Source organism: Chinchilla lanigera, unplaced genomic scaffold (assembly GCF_000276665.1).
Source record: "Chinchilla lanigera isolate Chin_1 unplaced genomic scaffold, ChiLan1.0 scaffold00003, whole genome shotgun sequence".
Taxonomy (NCBI): domain Eukaryota; kingdom Metazoa; phylum Chordata; class Mammalia; order Rodentia; family Chinchillidae; genus Chinchilla; species Chinchilla lanigera.
In genome coordinates this window covers 35117686-35140246 of record NW_004955404.1, presented here as the reverse complement: position 1 = coordinate 35140246, position 22561 = coordinate 35117686, and the positions used below count along the sequence as shown (strand labels likewise).

At 33.6% G+C, this 22561-nt stretch overlaps 1 protein-coding gene across 1 annotated transcript in view; it reads right to left on the bottom strand.

The window, feature by feature from the left end:
* Positions 1 to 22209: 22209 nt before the first annotated feature.
* The window catches only part of Dach1 (dachshund family transcription factor 1), a 378258-nt gene continuing 377906 nt past the window's right edge, over positions 22210 to 22561 (bottom strand). The window contains exon 14 of the mRNA XM_013516960.1: positions 22210 to 22242. Coding sequence (XP_013372414.1) covers positions 22210 to 22242 — 33 coding nt within the window. The remainder of the gene's footprint in view (positions 22243 to 22561) is intronic.

Sequence of the window (22561 nt, the reverse complement as noted above, 5' to 3'; positions counted from 1 at the left end):
TAGATGCCTCCCATTAGAAAGTAAATATTCCTTCAATGCTATGCATTTCACAAAATTTAATAAAGATGAACTATAAATAAAGTCACAGGCATATTTCAGACATTTTTATTAGGAGATTGTTGAAAAGAAAAGGAAAATTAAATACAATACCAGTAAACGTGGTTCTCACATTGAAACCAGGCTCAAATAACTAGGCTACCATAGAAAAATTTCCAATTCTTGCATTATGATGTAAAAACAGATTTTTGTACAGATTTTGTACAACAAAATTCGTAATAACCTTTTATCATTTTTAGAAAACTTTAAATATATAGATAAAAATAGACAATTTTCATAGGTCCTACATGAAGATGAGTATGTTCTGTTCCAGGGGCTTGCATAGAGCGCAAATGTGGTTATAATATAGGACAACTAGACATTAATATTTGTAGGTTTACAAAAGCAGGAAAACCATAAAATGGGCACAATTTTACTTGTTTATGCCAAAACACAAATTTCTAACCAACCTGCTTAACTAAAAATAGGAAAAAAATTAAGTTACAGACTTACAATAACATTTCATGAATTGCAATATTTACAAACATGTTAGTAAGAGTCTTTCTTAACATATAACTGATAGCTTTTTTCTTTAATCCTTGCTAAAATTTCCTTTTATGTCAAACCAAACACTAAAGCATTCTCAAAGGTCTGGAAAGCATGTATTTTAAAACTATTTAACCCCACTTAACAGGTAACTCTATGCCAGGAGCAGAGTGATGGCTGATTCTACCACATATGTAAGTTGTAAGCTTTTTAAAAAATCTTTCCAAAGATGTATAATTCAAAAACTTGCCACAAGTCAATCCAATTTTAAGTGTTGTGATCCTTTAAAGACTGCATATAGGAAAAAAACAAAAAAAATTCAATATAAGTAGGAGTAAAATCTCTTGTGCTCAAAGAACAAAAAATGACTATGAAAGAACTATGCTTAGAAAACCAAATTTCTACAAAGCATTTCCTAACGATATCTTAAATAAAAATATTGCTCCCTTTTAAAGCAAGCTAAAATAGGAGCTATGCATATAACCTTTTAATTGTATTAAAATGGGTTTAGCTGGTTAATAGTGGGTTACATAAAAGAATTATGTTCCAGCATTACAAGGAAGACCTAAAAATATAGAAGCTTAGTGCCAGAGTATCTCTAATGTTAACTTTTTAAAATCAAATAATTATTACCCAATCAAAACTATCTTAAACATTTTAAACTAGTTTCTTAGACACTTAAGATTTTGCTGTGTTATGGTAATAAATAAAGCTTTAATCATAAAATTTTATGATAACAGAAAATATTAAGTTGTACAGTGGCTGTAGTGATACATCAGTCTTTAAAGGTGTAATTCCACATATATAAAAACAAAGAGAAGGTAACTTCACCATGTAATAAGCACTGTTTGCAGCTTTACTTCCAGTTATCTGCACAAAAGTGAAAACACATACTGTAACTTTCAAAAGGACAGTGAAAATAACACATAGCCACCCTTCCCTCTGACCAGGGTGGGAAGCACAATACATTTTAACTTTAGCACTCAGGGGTACGTGGTATTGGACTGATACATCAAGGATTTGTTAGGTTTTGTTTTTTAGCAACATTAACATAATATGACATTAACATATAAAAATATTTCTGGTGTTTTGATTTACTGTTCAGCCACAATCCACTCTCAGTAGTGCAGTTTGGGGCACTAACTAGGGATCAATATACAAATAAAAGTGGCTGAGACAGAGTTCTGATGTCACCAGATACTTAAGTCTCATTCATTAATACTGTGACTTCAGACGAATATTTACATGCCTGCATGCGTTAAAACCAGAAAGACATCTTTCTGACCAACAGGGTGACAAAACGTATTTTCTAAAATTTTCATTTTCCTAAATTCTAGTATACTACTGCATACATAACGCCTTCCTTGTGTTTTATGTTTATATACTGTACATGTGACCAACAGTCTGAATAAGAAGCAACATTATTATTTTTAATTCTATATACCACTACCAGTTTGGAATGAAAATGTTACATATATATATATATATATATACTTTATTTTTAAGAAAAAGAGACCTTCAGTGAAACCTTTTGGCTTATATTCAATGCTTCTTTTCAGATATGCAAAATGTTCTTTTGTTGGGTTGATGTCAACATCCACTTGTTGGTCTTTTGGAAAGTATGTGAAAAAAAAAATTTCAGGAGAAAACCCCACAATTAGAGATTAAAATTGAATGTAACAGAATACTACTCTTTTATTTTTCACAATCCTCTGTGCCCCTTACAAGTTCATTTCCATGCGGTCTTGCTGGTTTCAGTGGGACATGATTCTGTAGGTCTGGGTAACCATGGCTACAAGAGTCTGTTGATGTGCTCAGATACAGAATTTTCGGAAGAGGAAAATGGTTCATTCCATTAAAAAAAAAAAGCCAGGTCATTTTCAGACCTGTCTTTAACTCTGTATACAAGTGTCCAGCAGAAAAGTTGCACTTATTAATTGAAGAAGTTTGATACTTGTACAGGTACAGACCTTCTCAGGTCTCTGGGATAAACCATAGGTGAAAATCAATGGATGAAATTTGTTTTTGTAGAATACTTAAGTGTTAAAGGAATTTAATACACAAAATTGAGGAAGTTCCCTTGAAAGGACTTTAGTTTTTTCCAGACTCTCCAATGGTGAGTGCCTGACTGCAAGTTCTCTACTATGACCTGGGATTTCTTCAACAGGAAAGATTCAGTACATGACAGTAGTTTTCAAGTACAGTCTTCCATCTATAAATGAATAATAAAAGAAAGGTTAATGACATAGAATTTTGGAGGAAAATGTGTACACCAAAACTAAGTAGCCTGCTACAAAGTTTGCAGTTTTTATTTTACCTTCACTTGCTTGAGGAGTAATATTTTTCACATATTCTTAAAGTTAATTTCATAATTACACTGGGTTTATATGATAGAGAAAAATACAGCATTTTTAGTTCGCATAAATGTATATTTGCTATTCTGATATCGGTTCCCAAGCACTCAGAAAATAGATAAGAGTAGGTGTGTGTGTGTTTTACTGATATGCAAAGCTAGTTTATTTCTGTTGAATGACAATTACTTCCTTATGCCTGCAGAGTCAAATTTTCTCTGAATGCACTCACGTGTATCTCCATCACGAAAGACTAAGCCCCAGTCTTAACTTTAGCAATGATGCTTAATATGCCATGTAATGTAACTATTGTGCAAATTTGTTGCTATTTATATGAAAGCCACCAGCTACTTCACCTCTATCAATGAACTATACAGTCCTTTCTCCTGAAGTGAGATCAATTCAAAAATTAAATATTGACATATAATATATGCCTTAACTTTTGCCAGTGAAAAAAAGACTGCTATGCAAGAAATGAAAAAGATCAAATTTTGGACATAATAAATACACACATTGAAAGAAGCACAAGAAATGGGAAATTAAAATCCAGTACAAAACCTAAACAAAACCCAAACCTATTCCTGAAATATAATACTGTCTAAACTCTCTAGTTTGTGGCATGGCCTGAAGTTTGGATATATTTGCATAAAATATGCCTGATTTTCAAATTTTCACAGCTAGAGTATGGGACACAGTGATAAGAAAAGGAAAATTTTACAACATCAAAACAAGCATATTGTCATGCTAATGTTTGCGAAATGTCTGATAGTTTCAAAAATGTAACTACAAAGGATGCCTAAAAAATAAGGTGTATGTTTAAATTAAATATATTTATTACATTAAAAGCTACATTGCTATGAATTCCCCTCAAAGTACTCCCACTTGCTCCTAACACTCTTATCTTATTGTTCTTGTCACTTTGTGAAACTGTTCTGAAAGTCCTTCACAAGTGCATGTACAAGATGTGATAGAAAATACCGTGAATTCTGCTGCTGAGTGTCTCCCTCCTGCCGAAGACAAAGGTTCTACAAAATCAGTGAAGTGTGCCTTCTTAAACCTTACTGTACCTGGCATCATGTGACTTCTGGATCTTCCCCCAATCAAAATGGCATTGAAAGGTAAATGTTTTGAATTGATTCAGGACTTTGAGATAGCTGGAAAAGCACAATTGAAAATACTCACAAAAGAGGACTTCTAGAGTTATTTCAGAAAGTAACAAGAAAACGCTGGGATACGTGTGTTTGAAGTGGAGAGTTGGGTAGTATTCTGAGGAGAATTAAGGGCAATGTATCCTTTAGTCTAACAATTTAAAAAAATTTTGACATTCATCATATTTTATGATCAGGTCAAATATCACCTTCAATATTAAATCAACTAATTAAGCACATTTATATAGTTTATAGTGGATACAGTAATTAGGAATTTATGGCCATCCATGGTAAATCATTTTTTACATCACAGAAACTGATAGGAATTCTATACTCCTATCTTATTCATTTTTTAATGTTAAATGTTATTGATAGGTATGGAATATTATCTTCAGGATGGTATAGGCATGTTTCCTCAAAACTGTCTTGTATTATTTAGATTCAATTATATATAGATATAGAACTATATATAATTGAAGAAACATTTCAACTAATTTTATATTATTCCAGAGAAGGTATATTGGCTTTGTAACACATGGTAAACAGCCACATATGGACACAGCCAGTGAGTTAATAACAGGCCTCTGAATGATGGGATTATCATTCTAATTCAAGTTTCTGATTAAAAATTAGCTAACTGAATGCAAATAAAACAATATAATATATTGTTCCCATTCCAGCTTTTTAAAGACAAACTATACAGTTTTTCTATGGCTAGGCATGAGGAAGATAAATCTTTTCAGTTTCCCTGGAATTCAAATACCATGAAGTGACTCACATAATCTGTAAAACATAATAATTTACTAAAAGTAACATTTCAGTGCTCACTATGGGTCTTTTAAACCTTTGCATACTGAAGAAAAATGTATTAAAAATAAATTTCTAGTATTGTGTGCTCTCTACAGCACATAGGTAAAAAGACCCCTGGACATAAGAAGTCTGTGAAAGACTGAAATTTTTACTTTCTTTTATAGTACCAAGTATATTAGGATTATTTATAAAGTGAGTAACTGAAACCCCTGCTAAGATGAAAATATACATAATTATATATTGGTACTTTTGTATAGTGCAAGCAATGAAGTATTCATTATAAATTGGAATTAGTTATAAAAGTATTAATTATATATTATTAATACTTAATGGAATATATAGTAAATATTAATCATTGTCCTAAAGATCCACATTTGCATCACCAAACCATAGCTTGATACTAATTTTCCTCTGCAATATTCTTGGCTAATTGATCCTGGCCTTCCCCTCCACTCTGCATATACCCAAGTTCCATACTGTGTTCAAATATGTAGCCTATCTAGAAAGTGTCTAGATAGGTATTTAGATTTATTTCATATTTAGCCTAACTGGATGTTAAATATCTAGAAAATAAGCTCTCACTCCTCTCAACTTACTCTTCTCCTCGGAGTTCCTCTACATAAAGTGATTCTATTTATTGCCTAGTACACACACTGGAAGAATCCACTCAGTGGTAGGGCATTTGTCTTACTTTCTAGTTATCTAAAGGGAGACAACAACATAGTAAGACCTGTGAAAGTACAGCAATATATCTTTTCTTGCCAGTATTAAAATTAAAATGCTTCAGCGTGCTACTTTCTGTAAAAATTTTAATGAGGGTTCCACTGTTAAATTTTTTTTAAAAAATGAATATGTCAATAATGATTATAAAGTTCACCTCAGTTTCTAAATTAAACTCCAGTGATTTATAAGGCATGTTTGGAACAATTATTTTGTAAACATCTTACCATGGATGATTTATAAAATACATTTACTATATAAAAATTATATACATTGGTGTTAGGGGTTCAATGTCAACATACTACAATTCTACTATTAATCAATTTGTCTACCATTAAAATTTTGATTCATGCTCCTAACAGATGGACAAATGCATCAAACATTAAAGATGTCAGCTATGAAGTGAATTCCCACCTGCTACAGTTATTTCCATAATTTAATACTAAATATTCGAGATTCTCTCTCTTAGAATGAACTAAAGGCAGAAATAGATCATGCATAGAAAGACTCCATAAGAGTGACTTTCTCTGTTTTCATTTCAAAAACCTAGCTTTAAAGACAATTCTATTTTATGATGTCATTTATTGAAAAATACTTAAAAATCTTTCAGGAATAAGGAAAAAGTCTTATAGGATTATTAAAAGTATATAGGAAGAAACATTTCAACTAATTTTCTATTATTCCAGAGAAGGTATATTGGCTTTGTAACCCATGGTAAACTACATATAGACATAGCCAGTGAGTTAATAACAGGCCACTGAGTGATGGCGTTGTCATTCTAACTCAAGTTTCTGTTTAAAAATTAGCTACCTCAATGAAAACTAAATGGCAAGTGTGCCAGGAAGTATATACAGCCTGGGTTTGTAATTAAACTGTGCATGATTTGATGTGAGCTACCGATAATGCCAATATTCTCCCCTTTCCTGACTATTACAAGAGCAAGAAGACCATGGGACCGCAGAGAAAGCCAAGGGATCTCAATGAAAGCCTTGGGAAAGCAAGCTGCAGAAGAGACTGCTGGAATCCTTGGAGAGTTTCCATAAGTGAGGCCTCATTCTTCAGAGGCGTGGAGTTCGCATTTGGAAACGTAGAGGGCTGATTTATAAACTGTACGTGAAGAGCTGTGCTTTGCGCGTCCGACCTTATCAAACAATCCCATATCTGCTCTCCCTACCATTTCCTAATTGTCTATATGGTGTTCTGAATACATTTTTCCTATGTGTTCTTGCTGTTCAGTAAGTTTAACCAAGCAGTTATTGCCTGACATCCAAATGGATGAGAGCTTTTAAGATAAGAAAATAGGCAATAATGGAAATAATGATCATTTTCAGTACATCTAGTACTTTCTGAGCATCTAGTGTATTCAACTTTCCAACAAACCAATAGGGCCTTTTACAAATAAGGCTACTGATGCTCAAAGAGGTTAGTATTTTGCACATCTTCACAGAGTTAACAAATAGAAATGCGGGATTTGTTAACGTGTGAATACAAATTTTGCGTCCATTTGATTATAACACTTTTCCTCTACTGAGCCGCTGCAAAAAAAACACATTTCACTCCACTGTATTTATATTAAAAACCCACATCATTTTTTTATCCATTCCTCAGTTTGTAGGCATTTTGTTTGTTTCCAAGATTTAGCTTTTACAAACCGTGCTGCTTTAAACATGCATATGCATATATCACTGTGGGGTGATGTTTTTAATTCCCTGGGAGGGTGCCCTGAAGGGCTATAGCTGGGTCAGATAGAACCTCTGATCCTAGTTCTTTAGAGGAATCATCACATTGATTTCCACAATGGTTGCACCAGTCTACACTCCCACTAACAGTGGCGAAGTGTTCCTTTTTCCCCACAGACTTACCAGCATTTATTATTGGTTGATTTCTTGATCATAGCCTATCTTTCTGGAATGAAATGGAATCTCAGATCGATATAATTTGCTTCTCTCGAATGACCAGTGATGTTGAACATTTTTTATAGACTTATGTGGTTTTTTTTTTTTTTTTTTTTTTTTGGTTTTTCTCCGGTACCGGGAACTGAACTCACGACCTTGCGCTTGCCAGGCAGGCGCTTTGCCGCTGAGCTAAATCCCCAGCCCCCTAGACTTATGTGTTTTTTATATAATAGAGTTCTACAGTACTACTCAGTCATAAAGAAAGATAAACTTGAGACACTTCCAAGGTAAATGGATGCACCGTGAGAACATATTCATAAGTGAAACAAATCAGACTCACATGAGTAAATGCTGCATTTTCTCCCTGGTGTGAGAAACTGAAAGAGCAAATCAGGACCAAAATATAAAATAGATATTGTGAAATGGCAAGAAACTTTTCAGAAGGAAAGAGGAACTAGGGAGGAGGAAGGGGAGAAGAAAAGAGGGGAAAAGAAAAAAAATAGTAAAAGACGGATTAAATGGAATCAAAGCTTTGAAAATATGGAGGAGAGGGAGGGTTGAAAGGAGGGAAGAAGATTTGGGAAAAAAGAAGAATAAAGTTATATCATATACAGGTGTAGATTCCCTGTGATGGATATGATTGTTCTGTATATGTAAATTGTACCACTAATGCATATATACGTGTTTCTCTTCCTTCTTTCTTCCTTTTCTACTTTCCTTCATCAAAGTTGTTCCTTCCTTTTGACCAATTTCTTTCCCTTTCACAATAAATCTGAGCAACTTCATTGAAGATAACAATGTGTAATTTAACAGCCATTGTAAATTCTTATCATCTTGCTTTGAAATTTTGCATCTTTTTATTGTTTTTATGTTGTATTGTTTTTGTCTTTGTTGTTGTTGTTACTTTTTCTCTTTAAAAGAAAAAAAAGAACAACCTAACACAGGACTTTAGTGGAAATACAACTTTGCTGATACAAGGAAAATAAACTGTACCAATAAATTTAATTTAAGAAAACATACAATATATCTGCCTTGCACTCTGCAGTGGATCTGCTCCTTGCTGTACTTTTGAATTCGTACAATATCAAATGAGCAACTTGAAGTCAGAATTGGAATTCTTAGAGTCAGAAAAAATACCTTCCTTGACACTGTGATTATTTGCTTTTATATAAGAGGTTGATATGACAGCAAAGTCATCACACTAAACTTAGTGCACGGGAGTACTTAATTAAAAAGTCTTTTCTAATTAGAAGCATTTGGGAGTAGAGGTTGAGTGAAACTATTTAAATTACAAATTCCTAATAGTTTCAAAGTTCATGGTGCTTTGATGTTTACAATTTGGTGAATAAGAAAGTATCTAGATCACTAAGGAGTTTATCATAGGGATGGATTTTTGTATGTTGTTTATTATTATTATACAGATTTTGATCTACAGATGAAATGGAAAACTTTAAAATTCTTTGTATAATTGGATCTCAGACTTTAATACTAAAATTGAAGCCATCAAATTGGTCCTAGTGAGTACACCCTTTTATATGTTATTTACTGCTAAGGAGAACAAAACAAGACCTCCATCAAAAACTTTCAAGTTTATTTTTTGTTACATGCTAATGTCATAAGTTTAATGTTTTGGTGTAATGTTTTCACATGTATTGCTATATGTTGTTATTCATAATGTTGAATACCTACAAATACAGTATTCATCTTTTCTCCATACACAATACTAGAATATCACACAATTTCATCATTCATTTTACATATTAATCATAGTATATAACGATATTTTATAAAAGAAAATAACATGAATCTGAACAATTTTAAATTGCTCAGTTTAGTGGCACTAAAATCTAGTTAAGAATTTTGTGAAAATTATGTTATATTACTAGCAGTGCTAGTGAAAAGTATCACAAAATATTCAAATAAACAGATACACACTTTATGATAGAATGGAAGAAATTCACAAACATCTTCAAGGATTTCTCATAGGTCTTTTGTAAAAAGGACACTGTCTATTAGAGAGTAGCTTTATTAAAATTGGAATCTATTTGTACAAAACTTATATCAAGACACCTGTGATCTAATAATGAAGGTTGCTATTTTCACAAAACAGTTGTATGAGCACATGTCTTGCTACTCTGGAGATGAGGAAAATATTAGCACAGGAGAGGATAAACATATTAGATCATATATCTACCAAGTTTAATATTTACTTAAAGTATATGAGGTTTTTATAAAATATGGTAGCCCCAAACCTCTCTCCACATAATGTCTTAGTTATTTGAAATAAAGGAAATCAAAACAAGTGTTGAAAACAAATGTTAATGATTCATGTGATATTTGATAAGACAACGAAAGGAAGTCAAAATAAAAGCAAACAAACAGGAACAGATGGGAAGGATCTTTGTCAAGTCATAACCTCTCTTCTAAAACCCCCAAAGGAAGAAGCTAATTAAAGAAAATATTGTTTCTTGCTTTTTTATAATTTTATATTTAGAGTAAGAACATTCTGCTACTGCTAAAGCAAAGAAGCAGAGACATAAAGTCTGCATTGAACATGAGAAATATTTTAAGAGAGATTGATGTTCAGCAAAATCGTATTTATGCGTACATAGAATATACATCACTTCATCTAATGAAATACAGATAGATAGATAGATAATAACAGAGTAGTGATTTCCAGGCTTTTGAATGCTCATATATTCCAGGTTGTATGCAAATACAATTAAAAAATAAAAACTGAGAAAGTTGCAAAGTTTTTTTTTTTTTTTAATTCAAGGGTTCACCGGAGAAGCATGAAGCCTACAGAGCCAAGTCAAAATCAGAGAGGATTGGGCCTTAGATCCCTTTTGTATGCTTTCTCCATAAGTCCCTGGTGCTGTTCTGGAGCATGATGTAGTGTGTGTGTGGTAAAGCATACATACCAGAGAGTTACATCCACAAGATCCTAATATATTAGTACAAGAAGTAGATAGTAGATTATCTAACAGACTAGTATGGCAAAATTCATCTGAAATCAGAATGGATAAGGTAATGCTATTGCAAAGCTGTATACATGCTCCCCCTACCCAGGACCAAACCCAAGGCCTTGTGCTATTTGGCTACCCAGTAAGGAGCAAGCAACTGTATGTTTTATGTAAAAAGGACTTTCTGACACACTCTGCCACTAAGCTATAACCCCACTCCTAACTTGAAATTCTTGATTGTGGCTAAAAATGAAGTAAAAAAAGTTAGCGTCAAACACTGGTTTTAGATTATTGTTAAGTTCTTTTTCAAGAAGAAATTGTGTAGGAAAGTATGAGTTATGCTAAAATACATTGTGTTGACTAGAGAGTTATCCAGTGCTGTACTTTACACCTTAAGGATGTGTACTACTTTTTAAAACTAAGACAATGGAAGTGAAATTATCATTTTTTTGTAAGGAACTTTGCAGGTGAATCTAGGTGAGCACAATTTTGCGAGGAGGCATTTGAACTTTGAATATTCAAAGTAGGTGGAACTAAACTTTGGAAATTACAGACCTAGCAAAATCTTTTCCAGGCAAACTGAAATGATCACAGCTTTTCTTTCTAAATGGGAAATTTAATAGAACAGGCAATGAAAAAGAACTGAATGGGTGAAGAAGGCACGTGGGGATCTACAGATGGAGATGAGTAATCGTAGCCCACTTATATAATCAACTGCAGCCCTAGGCAAGATACTCTTCCAGGATGGTCAGATTAGTTCACAATATTACTGTTCTTTCTACAAGTGTTGTTCTTGTCAGTATGTTGATATTTTCAGTGTGCAAAGAGGAATACACTTCCAAAGGGTAGATCATCCTGCTTTATTGAGTACTAAAGGTATTTTGTTCAATATAAAATAATCTTCTCCAATTGGGGTGAAAATCTGGACCTAACAGTTCTATAAACTCGTAGATATTCAATGATCTTAAAACCATGATTACTACCCAGCATAAAAAAAAAATCACCATCATCAATCTTCTATGTCTATGCAACAGAGAACAGGCAATTCTGCATTTAGTGTTAAGAAAGCCTAATGGATAAAATGTTGTAGTCATGAATTGTTTGCCTAAATTTATACAGACAGGGCTTGCATCTCATATGCTTAGGACATAAATGTTGCAGCAATCACTTGTCATTGGATCCCAACTGTTATTTCTCCAAAGCTGCTTTCACTACACTGACATATGTCCGAGAGATATTGTTAAAATCTTGATATTATCTCCTTTAAATCAGATAGCATACAATATGACCTGCATATTTCTAGGACCTTGAACATACCTGAAAGTGCTCATAAAAATACGTGCAATGAAGTAACGTCACAAAACGAGGGAACTATGGGCATGAGCTGCCTCTGCATGTTGTACCATGAGAAGAACACAACTCACCTGGGTAGTTTCCTAAACCTAATCATGACACACAGAATGAAAAACATTCTATTTTTAAGAAGGGTGATATTCTTCAAGAATGTATGTTTATAAATTGTAAAGGTAGTGAAATGCTCATGATTCAAAAGACTACAGACAAACAGCAACTAAGTAAAATACACGATCCTAATTTAGATTCAGATATGAAGGGAAACGTGTCAGGAAGGACATTCTTGGGTCAAATGAGAGAACTGGAATTTGAATGTCAGATTACATAAAAATATTCCGTTAGTAAAATATGTACTGAACTGCTAAATAGACTGTATTCTGTGTCAGAACATCTTATTGTTACCAAGTGCTTGCTGATATAAGGATGGGTAACTACTAGAGTGAAAAGTTCATTTGATATATATCTTACTTGAAAATGCTTCAGAAAATATTAGAGAAAATGGTAAAGTGTGTAGGGATAAAATACTAATAACAGATGAATCTTTGTGGAAGATATATTACAACTTTTATACTGTTAAACTTCTCTCCAAGCTTGGATATTTTGCAACACAAATTTTGAAAAGTAAAACTTTGCCTCAGTTAAATAAATTTTAATATATCAACAATATCAGATATCCGTTAATAATTAGTTGAAGATTTGTACATTCTACTATCCAGATATACTGTTTCACTGATTATGTGGGCAATGTTTTCATGATGAATGTTTTCTGTTTAGCAAGAAAGCTTCTGAGAAGTCTTATTCAATTGTGAGATAGTAAATAAATGGTTAGTGATTTTCTTAATAGAGTTCTCCACAGAAGCAGGTTCACATTCATGAAACTTACTGGACTGAGCACATGGACATAAGCTAGACTCTGGTCTATTGGTCCATCATGTTTTAATGGTAAATTTATACTTGTAAAGTTTATGAAGTCTGCTTAACTATTACCTGTTACTTAGGATCTTATCTGTTAAAGTGCATTTGTTGCTACTACAAAATTACTCCTCTATTTAACTGTTTGAAACAAATTTTGTTCTCTTAAAAGTTTACCAAAAAAAAAAAAAAAAACCCACAACATAAAGAAAAATTATATTGCTGTTTTGGCAAAGTTTTTGTTCGTGTGTGTGTGTGTGTGTGTGCGTGTGTGTGCATGTGTGTGTGTGTGTTCTAATCAACCATTCATTAGTAAGAAGTTAGAAGCCATCAGAGTGGTTAATGTACCAGCAAGTGGAAATGGGGTACTTTGCACTTAGGTTACCTTGTCTTGATTGGAAGGTGAGACCTTCCAATTTCAGCAAAGTAAGACACAATGAAATCTCTTATTACTTTCTCCAATCTCCTATGCCTTCCTGGGGAAAAAGAATCTAAGATGCAGGAACATAAGAAAATAATCATTTGGGTACATATGAACCTGAGTGATGAATGGACAATTTACTATGTTTAACTAAAACAAGGCATAGAGGAAACATGATTTCTTGTTTGATAAAATATAAGATGCTGCAGAAGGGAAACGGGTCTTTCAAACCAACACTTTGTATTCTTCCAGAACTGAAAAAGAAAGGCAAAAGCCTGTGCATAAATTGAGTTTTCAGAATAAACTCATGTGTTACCTCTGGGAAGAAACCAAAGGTGGCAATTAACAGGACAGCTCTTCTCAGAGCCTAGTGATTTCCTTCTAAATTTGCAGGGGGAAAAAAATCATCATTTTTAGAAGAAGGTTTAGCATTTTCTGCTTTTTTCTATTGTTTATAGCATGTCTAATTTGATGATTTTAATAAAGGCTCTATTTGTCTGGGGATGTAATTGTGAGGGAATAGTTCTAAATCTCTAGGGCCTTATTTAACATATTTATACAGTGCTGAATGGAAATGCGGATCTAGGGACAAACTTGACAAATGATAAGCAAACTTCAGCGAAGGATCCATTTTTCAATAAATAGAATTTTAATGAAATAAATGACGCTTTTATGGGGGAATAGCTTGCTTTATATTTTATCTAATGGAATTATCAAATGTTTAGAGAATGAGTGGGTGAGAAGAGTCATGTGCTATAGAAGAAGTAGGGAAGCCTCTATCCAGTCAACTTTAAAGTGACACAAAGGCATCAGCTAAGAGAAGTACTAATTCTCTCGGAGAACTTACTAGCAAATAAACAAGAAAGCATGTTTAAAAAAATACTATCTGTAAAGAAAAACTATGAGAATGAGTGAGGTCTTTGCCCAAAATGCAGGCTAGAGAAAGTGAACTTAAGCAGGCAAATTTTACCAGCCAGGGATTAAACTGAATCAAATATTGATGTGGACATCTGGTGCACTTTTATGCATATTTCTGAGGGCATTAAGAGTATGAACAATCTAACACTCCTTGTACTAATTCTGTTATCATCAAGTAGCTTGATAATTTTATTTTCTGCAGGTGGTCACTGTTGATAATAAACATCTTCTAAAAACGCTGTGTGGTGGCATATGTCTGTATTCCCAGCACTTAGGAGGCTGAGGCAGGAGGATTGCCACGAGTTCAAGGCTAGTCTGAGCTATATAGGAGACCCTGTCTAAAAAGAAAAAGGCTACCAGTGCCCCTGCCTGCCTATACTCATATCCTTATCTGAGCTCTGTAAAGTGTGAGCTACACCTAGTGACTCATGTTGAATGAAATGAATAAAGCAAAAGGGATGGAAAGTTTCTTCCAAGATGAGGCTCTAAAAACACTGTAACTTCCACATTGCTGGCTCTTAACCCTCTCTCTAGATCTGTCTACTTCTCAGCCTGTGGATGCCGGCGGCTTTAGTGAGCTTCCTTCAGCAAGGGGCTAATGATATGTGTAACCAATGGCCAGCAAGGAAGGATCCAAGGCTCCTTTCAACACCGTAGCGGCTGTGAAGCCTATTAAAATTCTGGAAATGGAACCTGCCTGGGAGAGTAGAAAGGTGAGTGCAGCCCCTGCCATCACCCTTCTGCAGCCTGGATGTGGTGACACAGCAGAGGATACAGAAAAGCTGTACCCAGCTTGCTCACATATAGGAACATGAAGTAAAAAGAGTTTTTCTTTTTTTTGAATCTATGAGGTTTTGAAGTAATATGCTGTACCATTAACAGTAATTTTGTAAGAAGATTTGGGGTCAATGCATCAGGTCAGTACTGCAGTCCTTATGAATTAAAATGTGCTTATATACTTCAATTTACTTTCTTCTGGACAACAGGACAAACTGATAATCCAACTCAAGGCCACACAAATTCACCAAGCCAAATGCTATCCTATGAGTCTTCCTAGCAGCCTGCCTGCCTTTCAGAGAAATGGCAAAATCAAATGGAATGTTCCCAGAAAAATATTCCTGATGCTATGCAAAACCAAACCAACCAAATTCTGATTTAATAATGTCATGACTTTTGTCTAGATGTCCCTGAAAGCCTCATGCAGCCACACGTGGGGCTTTTTTTAGAGGTGGTAGAATCTAGGGTTTGTGACTGACTTGTGGTGTCATGCTAGGATTAAAGATGATAAGATGAAGGGTGTGTGATTACTAAAGCAGTCCACTGATTTGATGGGCACAATCTTAATTCCAGTAGCTTAGATACAATAGAAGGGACAGAAAAAGACTTGCCTTCTCCCTCACTTGTTACATTTACTACCTCTGCCCACCGTGAACTGTTCTTCTCTACCAAGTCACCCTGCCTTGGAGCCAGCCAATTATGGACGGAAAGCTCCCCAAACCGTGAGCTAAACAAAGCTTTCCTCCCTTAACTTGTGGATGTTGGATATTTTGTCTTAGCAAGGAGAGAAAAGTAATTAACTCAAATAATAATACAATAAATGATGCTAAATTACAAAACATTTAATTTTACACTTAAACATTTTTGACACACATAAACATATGTGTGTTTTTCTTTAGTAAGTGGAATTAAGTATACTTGCATTTCTTAGGATGTTTTGCTCCTATTAAGAAGAAAAATAATTTCCTTAAAAGTTGACGTATTATTTCATGATATGTGGCGGCCTTTGAGAAATTAAAAAAAAAAAAATTGCACCAGTCTAATCCTCAGATCAAACTTGTCTCAGAGTAATAATGATCTTTTCAGGTCACTTAATGTATTGTGACAAAAGATCGCAGACAATTGTATAGATTTCTGCTGCCAAAATTTTTACAATTCAATGAACCACCAAAATGGAAAACAGAAACAATATGTTCTAGACCTGTCTGTTCATATTATCTAAAAGGACATTACATAGAAGTAGAAAAAAGACAGGGCTCAAAGCTTTGATTTCATGGTGATGATTGGTTGGAATCAAACTAGTAATTTTTAAAACAGTTATTTTTCATACTACACATTTTCTAAGGAAACAGACAATTCTTTGCAAATTAATCATGAAAATATCAACAAACTGGCCACAAACAACAACAAATGGAAGAATGTAAATATTTTCTAAAATGGAAAGCAACAGAAAAAAGATAAAATGTGCTATAAGAAAATTATGCAATGCTAATGAATAATTTTACATTTTACAAACTGTCTCTGTCTCTAGAGATAAAGAATTTCAGGAAATATCTGAGCACGATGGACTTTTACCTAAGTTCCACTCTGTTCCCAGCATATATTAGGTTCTGTGAGATTGCCAAATTTCTTTAACACAATCTCAAAAAGTAAATATAAACACTGTACAACTAAACATTCCAAGTGTATTATAATAAATGTGCATAAATTTAGAAAGAAGATAAACGCTGATACATGTATATTTCATGCCCACTGTGAAATTCTGCCCTCAGTCATGGTAACACAGGCCAGTATTTCCATCAAAATTAATAGCCTGTGGCAGTGGTTACTGTTGGTATTGCCTTATTTTCCCATCAATAGCAACTGTGATGAGAATAAAATTAACTCATGTCTCCATGTACATCATTATATCATGAATTAAGGTCAGATTTCAAAGAGCATTATGAATTTAAAGAACTCATCTTGGCTATGTCAAGACCACTTAATAATAAAATCTTTATTTTCCCAAAATAGGGACTCCGTACTATTCTTTAAGAGATACTTCATAGTTGCGTTTTGACAATGCCAAATTGTTCAAATAAAATTGCCTATTCATAATCTTAAAATCCTCGATACCCTACCTCTATTTTGACTGGATGGACTTCAGCTCCATTTCTTCCTATGAAAATGCACTTCTATAATTACAATAATATTAACCTGTAAGTCTCGAGTAATAAATCTTGTCCATCTTCCCATATTTAAGACCCAATGGGTGCATGAAGAGTTTACAACTTCATTAGGCATTGTTGTTGTTGTTGTTGTTGTTTTGTCGTCATTTTAGAGACAGGGTCTTGCTATGCAGTTCAGGCTGGCCTTGAGCTCACTTTGTGGCCCAGGTTGGTCTCAAACTTGCAACAATCCTCCTGCCTCAGCCTGCCAAGTACTGGGATTACAAGCATGTGCCACCACACCTGGTTTAGGCATTGGTAACAGACCCAATTCATGTCCAATTCTTTAGAAGTTTATTACTCAGTTGAAAACTCACTAAATTTTGCAGTGCTAAACGAATAGCTGAAGAGTCTGTTTTCAAATGTCTTATACACTGAGAAATCACGATATTCCTAAAGCTTAGGATACAGTGTAAGATTAGTATGATTTTGGCTTAACCACAGTTTGTTGTGATAATTCATAACAATGTTACATGAACATTTTCCTCTTTATTTACCAAGTATAAACAAAAGTATAATTTGTACTTTCTTTTCATCAAAATAAGAATGTGTTAAAGACGGTCTGTGTATCAGAGAGAATGCCTTACAATGGAAGTAAACTGTCACTGCTTTTTGTTTATGGCTCTATTCAAGGTAGTTTGATTACTTGAAAGGACTGATACCCAACGTATTACCATACAAAACAATATCATGAAAAATACATGTCTCTTAATGCAAGAGTTGAATTGACAGTTTGTCACAAATAAAGTCTGCAGAGTCAACAAAGATGCAAGATAAATAAGTCAATATGTGAATTACCTAACCTTCTACTATGTATTTGTATCATACACTACTCTAACTTCACATACATAAACTACCACTAAATTGTTTGATTTGAGTTTTATTACACTCACTTTCACAGACAACATTTAATCTATCCTGTCTGTTATTTTAAAAAGTCACATTATGTTTCCTTTATTTCTCTTTAAGTATCAGTTCATTTATTACATATAAATACGGTGCAAAATACTACCAAATACATTAACTCATAGCCATTTAAACATACTTTGCTTCCTAACATTGCATTTGTTGCTAGTAGGTGATCTTTTCTTTGGCATAAGGAGACAGTAGGCAGTGGCTTGACAATACTAAGATTTTGCAAAGAGATCGTATGTTTTCAGTGTATGGGGTCTCATCAGCTTTAATTGTGTCCTAATTTGTGTTTTTTGTCTGGACCTCATATTCATATTCTGGCCTCCTACCCCGTAGGTGTTCACTTGGTTGATAGGCTCCAGGGCTGCATCACATTAGGTAGCTCAGAGCCCACGCTCATCATCCACACAATTATCAGCCACTGTTCTCCATTTTTATTTCAAAACCTACAATTTGATTCACACTTTATGTTTCAACTGGGCCTTCCCATTCTCTGCCTTTCATGGATCACATCAAAAGGTAAAGCCTCACATTAAATAATAGTGTTATTCTCCCTCTATATAAATATCTTCTATGCAATATGTATGTTACTGAGCATTTAGTATATTTATTTCAGAATTAACAAAAACCAGGGAACCAAGTTTTGTTTTATTTATTTATTTAATTTTTTTTTGTTGAGACAAGGTCTCACTATGTAGTTCAGGCTGGCCTTGAACTCACTTATATAGTCCAGGTTGGCCTCGAACTCACAACAATCCTCCTGCCTCAGCCTCCCAAGTGCTTGGATTACAGGTGTCTGCCAGAACGCCCAGCAAGTTTTTATTTTAATAAGTGTTATTTAGAAATCTGAACAACTATATTTACCTTGCTGGCAAAAATTATACAAAATATATTGGTAGCATGGCATCTTTGAGGGTCTAGACTTATAAAACATGACTCATGACTTTTTATCTAACCAGAATAAATTGCTTTGTCCTCTAAAAGCTCTTTATTCACACTTCAGAACCACTGGGTCACAATAGTCACTCTTTATAGAGTATGACACATATTTTACATCTTTCTGGGAAAACTTTTCAAAATTTCAGGTTTGCTCTATAAATTAATTTTATTCTTCAAATATATACTGCCAAAAGTAAGTTTTTATATGCAACAAAGCTGAAAATGAGCTCAATTGAAAAAATTTTAAAATATAGATATAGAAAATGTTCTATATAGTATATCAACCTTTAAAAACAGAACTATATGTAGATGATATGGTTACATTTTAATTTGTCAAAAATTATTCCTGTTTCAGGTGATAAAAATTTAATACATAAATATTTCATGTCTTATACAAATAACACAGTTCCTATCAGTCTTCAAAAACACCTTGATATCTACAGCTATATTATTATGAATTAACAAAATATGTATTTTATAAGAATTCTTTATTTTTTGTGTCTTAGTAAATCTTGAATTATTTTAAAAAGATATCATGTCTTTTACATTTTTTCTTGCCCTGGCATTTAGGTGTATAGGCATTTTGATAAGGTGAATTGACTCTAACAAATAGTTTATTAAGAATTAATTATGTTTTCCACAATTTGTCTCATAAAATATTGTTTAGTTTTAATGCAAAACTTATGTAGTTTGTAAATTACTAAACATGGCCTCTGTAAATTTTAGAGGTCATGTACAAGAAAAATGTACCACTAACTTTTCACATAGAGTCATTACTACATTTCAGACTCCCAAACTCTTTATAAGATGACTCTTGGATTAGTACACCAATGCAGTCTGGAAGTCATTTGAAGGAGTGGATTCATCTATGCTTGTTTCCCATTCCACACCTCAGTGAAGATTTTATAGCACTTGCAGTATTTACAGGCATCTTGGGAGGAGAGCCCCAATAAAAATGTTTAGGTAAAAGAAATTAGAATGATGATTTTAAGATTTCATTTTAAAGTAAAATCTTGATTTTGTATCTTCCAGAGATTTCCTTTATGAGGAATCATTATGTTTCGTATTACTAGCTTTACCACATGAAAACGGAGACTTCCAGAGAGTGGTACCCAAAAGCAGAAGAGGAAAAACAGCCTAGAAGAAACTAAAATTAGAATTTGAAACTTAAAAGGAATTTTAAAATTCAAATGGAATAGTACATAGAATGGAACAGTCAAGACCACCATGAGCAAAAAGAACTCAGCAGGGGCATCATACTACTTGTTGTCAAAGTATAATAAAAAGTGGTAGAAATTAACACAGGGTGTACTGGCCAAAAAACAAAGTTATACACCCTGATCAATGGAATGGACCAGAGGGCTCCAAAGCAAGCTTGCGGATGAACTGTGTGAGAAAGCTGCCAAGAATATGCAGTGGAAAAGGAGAGTTTCCTCATTGGTGTTGAGGAGACTGCATGTTGACACGTGAGATAATTAAATGAGACACTTATTTCAACCGTATAAAAAAATGAAAATGTCAATACTTAAACAGGAGACCAGTACTTGCAAAATCAGTAGAAGGCAGTATAAGGGAAAAACTATGATATCAGTGTGGAAAATAACATTTTGGATTTGAACCCAAAAGGGCAAACAATGACACAAACACTGGGTGAAGTTATATCAAACTAAAAGGACTGTGTTATACAGGAAACAATGTATGGTGCAAAGATAACCTGTGGATTAGAAGAAAATATTTGCAAGCAGTATATCCACCATGGGGTTAGTATCCAAACTATGTTAGGATCTCAAACAACTTGTTAGCAAGAAAGCAACCATGTAAAGTTTTTTTAAATGGGTAAAGGACCTTAACAGACATAGCAAAAGAAAACATGTAGCCAGTAATTATATGAAAAAATGCCCGACATTGCTAATCATTAGGAAAATATAAGCTAAAACTACAATGAGACATCAACTCACACCAGCCAGAATGGCTTTTGTTGAAAAGAATAAGAACCTCGTTGCTGACGATGTGCAGAAAAGGAAATGCTTCAGTATAGCCATTGTGGAAAAGTCTATGGAAATTGCTCAAAAAACTAGCAATAGAATTACCATACAATCCATAAATCACACAGAAGGGCAATTTACCCACAAGAATTGAATTCAGATTCCCCACCATATTCACGGTAGCATTAGTCACAAGAGCCAGGTTATGGAATCAGCTTTCGTGTCCCTCAGTAGACAAATGGCTAGAGAAATCTTAAATAAAATAGAATTCTACTCATGCTTAGAAAAGAAGGAAGATTTCCCATTTACAACATCGTGAATGGAAGTGAACTGGAGAACACTATGCCTAGTAAAGTAAGGCACCAAAAAACAAATGCAGTATTGTATCTTCTCACATATATGGAATATAAAACAATTGATCTCATGGAAGTTAGAGAGTGGAGTGGTCGTTAAACACAGTGGAGTTTGAGGGCAACAGGAATTCATGGTAGAAGAGTATAAACTCTCAAGACAAGAAAACACCTGAGTTTTTAAGTTCTATTGTAGAGTATGGTGAATATACCCAACAACAGATCTGTAGATTTAAAAATGGCCAAAATACTATATTTGTAATATTCTCATTCTAAAAATTGCAAAGTACTTGATGTTATGAATGTGTTAACAGGTTTCATTATTCCACATTAGATACCTTTAATCACAGACTAAAATACTATTCAAAAGAAGCCAACCACAAACTGCACCCAAGATCCAACTGGGCAATTAATCACTGATTTAAATATTTATACATTAATTTAGGAAATCAGTTCTCATGTGCTTACCAAAAACAAAAACCAGGAACCTATTTAAACTGGCTTAAGGAAATGAAAAACCTAAAAATTCACCAAATATTTCTATGTTGATGTACAGCCACTTAAGCATTGTTTTCATAACATTTTCTCTAGGTAGGTAAATATTATCAACATTTTTGGAATTCAGATGATACTTTGGGGAGGGTGTGAAATTCTGATAGACATGAATAAAATGTAAACTAAACATTATTCCCAGGTTTTTAATGAAATGGAATGTTCTCCATTGTTTATCATGGTACAGTATGTTCTTTACTGTCTTTGTATGTTCTTGGAATGCATGTCAGTTGGTGTTGGATAATTCCATACTCTTGATTTGGATTTCTTTTAGAGATCCAGTAAAGACTTCTCTATCTTGTTTGAACCGAAATCAATTCATCACAATGGGGTCACCTGCTTTCCTGTGTTATACTCATGAATGAATAAGAGAGTAGTAAGTTGCCAATTAAATTTTGCCTGTACTTTAAAAATTCATTGTAAAACTCGGTAAAATACATGCATATGCTGGAATAATAGGAACAAAATGTCAAACATGTAGAGTTTGATGCCAGTAACTCTTAAAAAAGCAACTGTCCTTTTTACATACCTCGATGGAATCTTAGCCTGGAGCAATATTAAGAGTTATAAGACATTTACTCCAAGAGACCAGCCATACCATGTGACATTTGTTCCATGAACATTTCTATTTCTATCAAATTTATTTCAGACTTTTCATTCCTTGAGTCTTCAATGCATATTTTTATTTGACAGGACACATTCAGCATTAATTCTTAATTCATAGGAGAATACAAACCCTTCCAGAATTTTTTAAGTATCCTGGAAT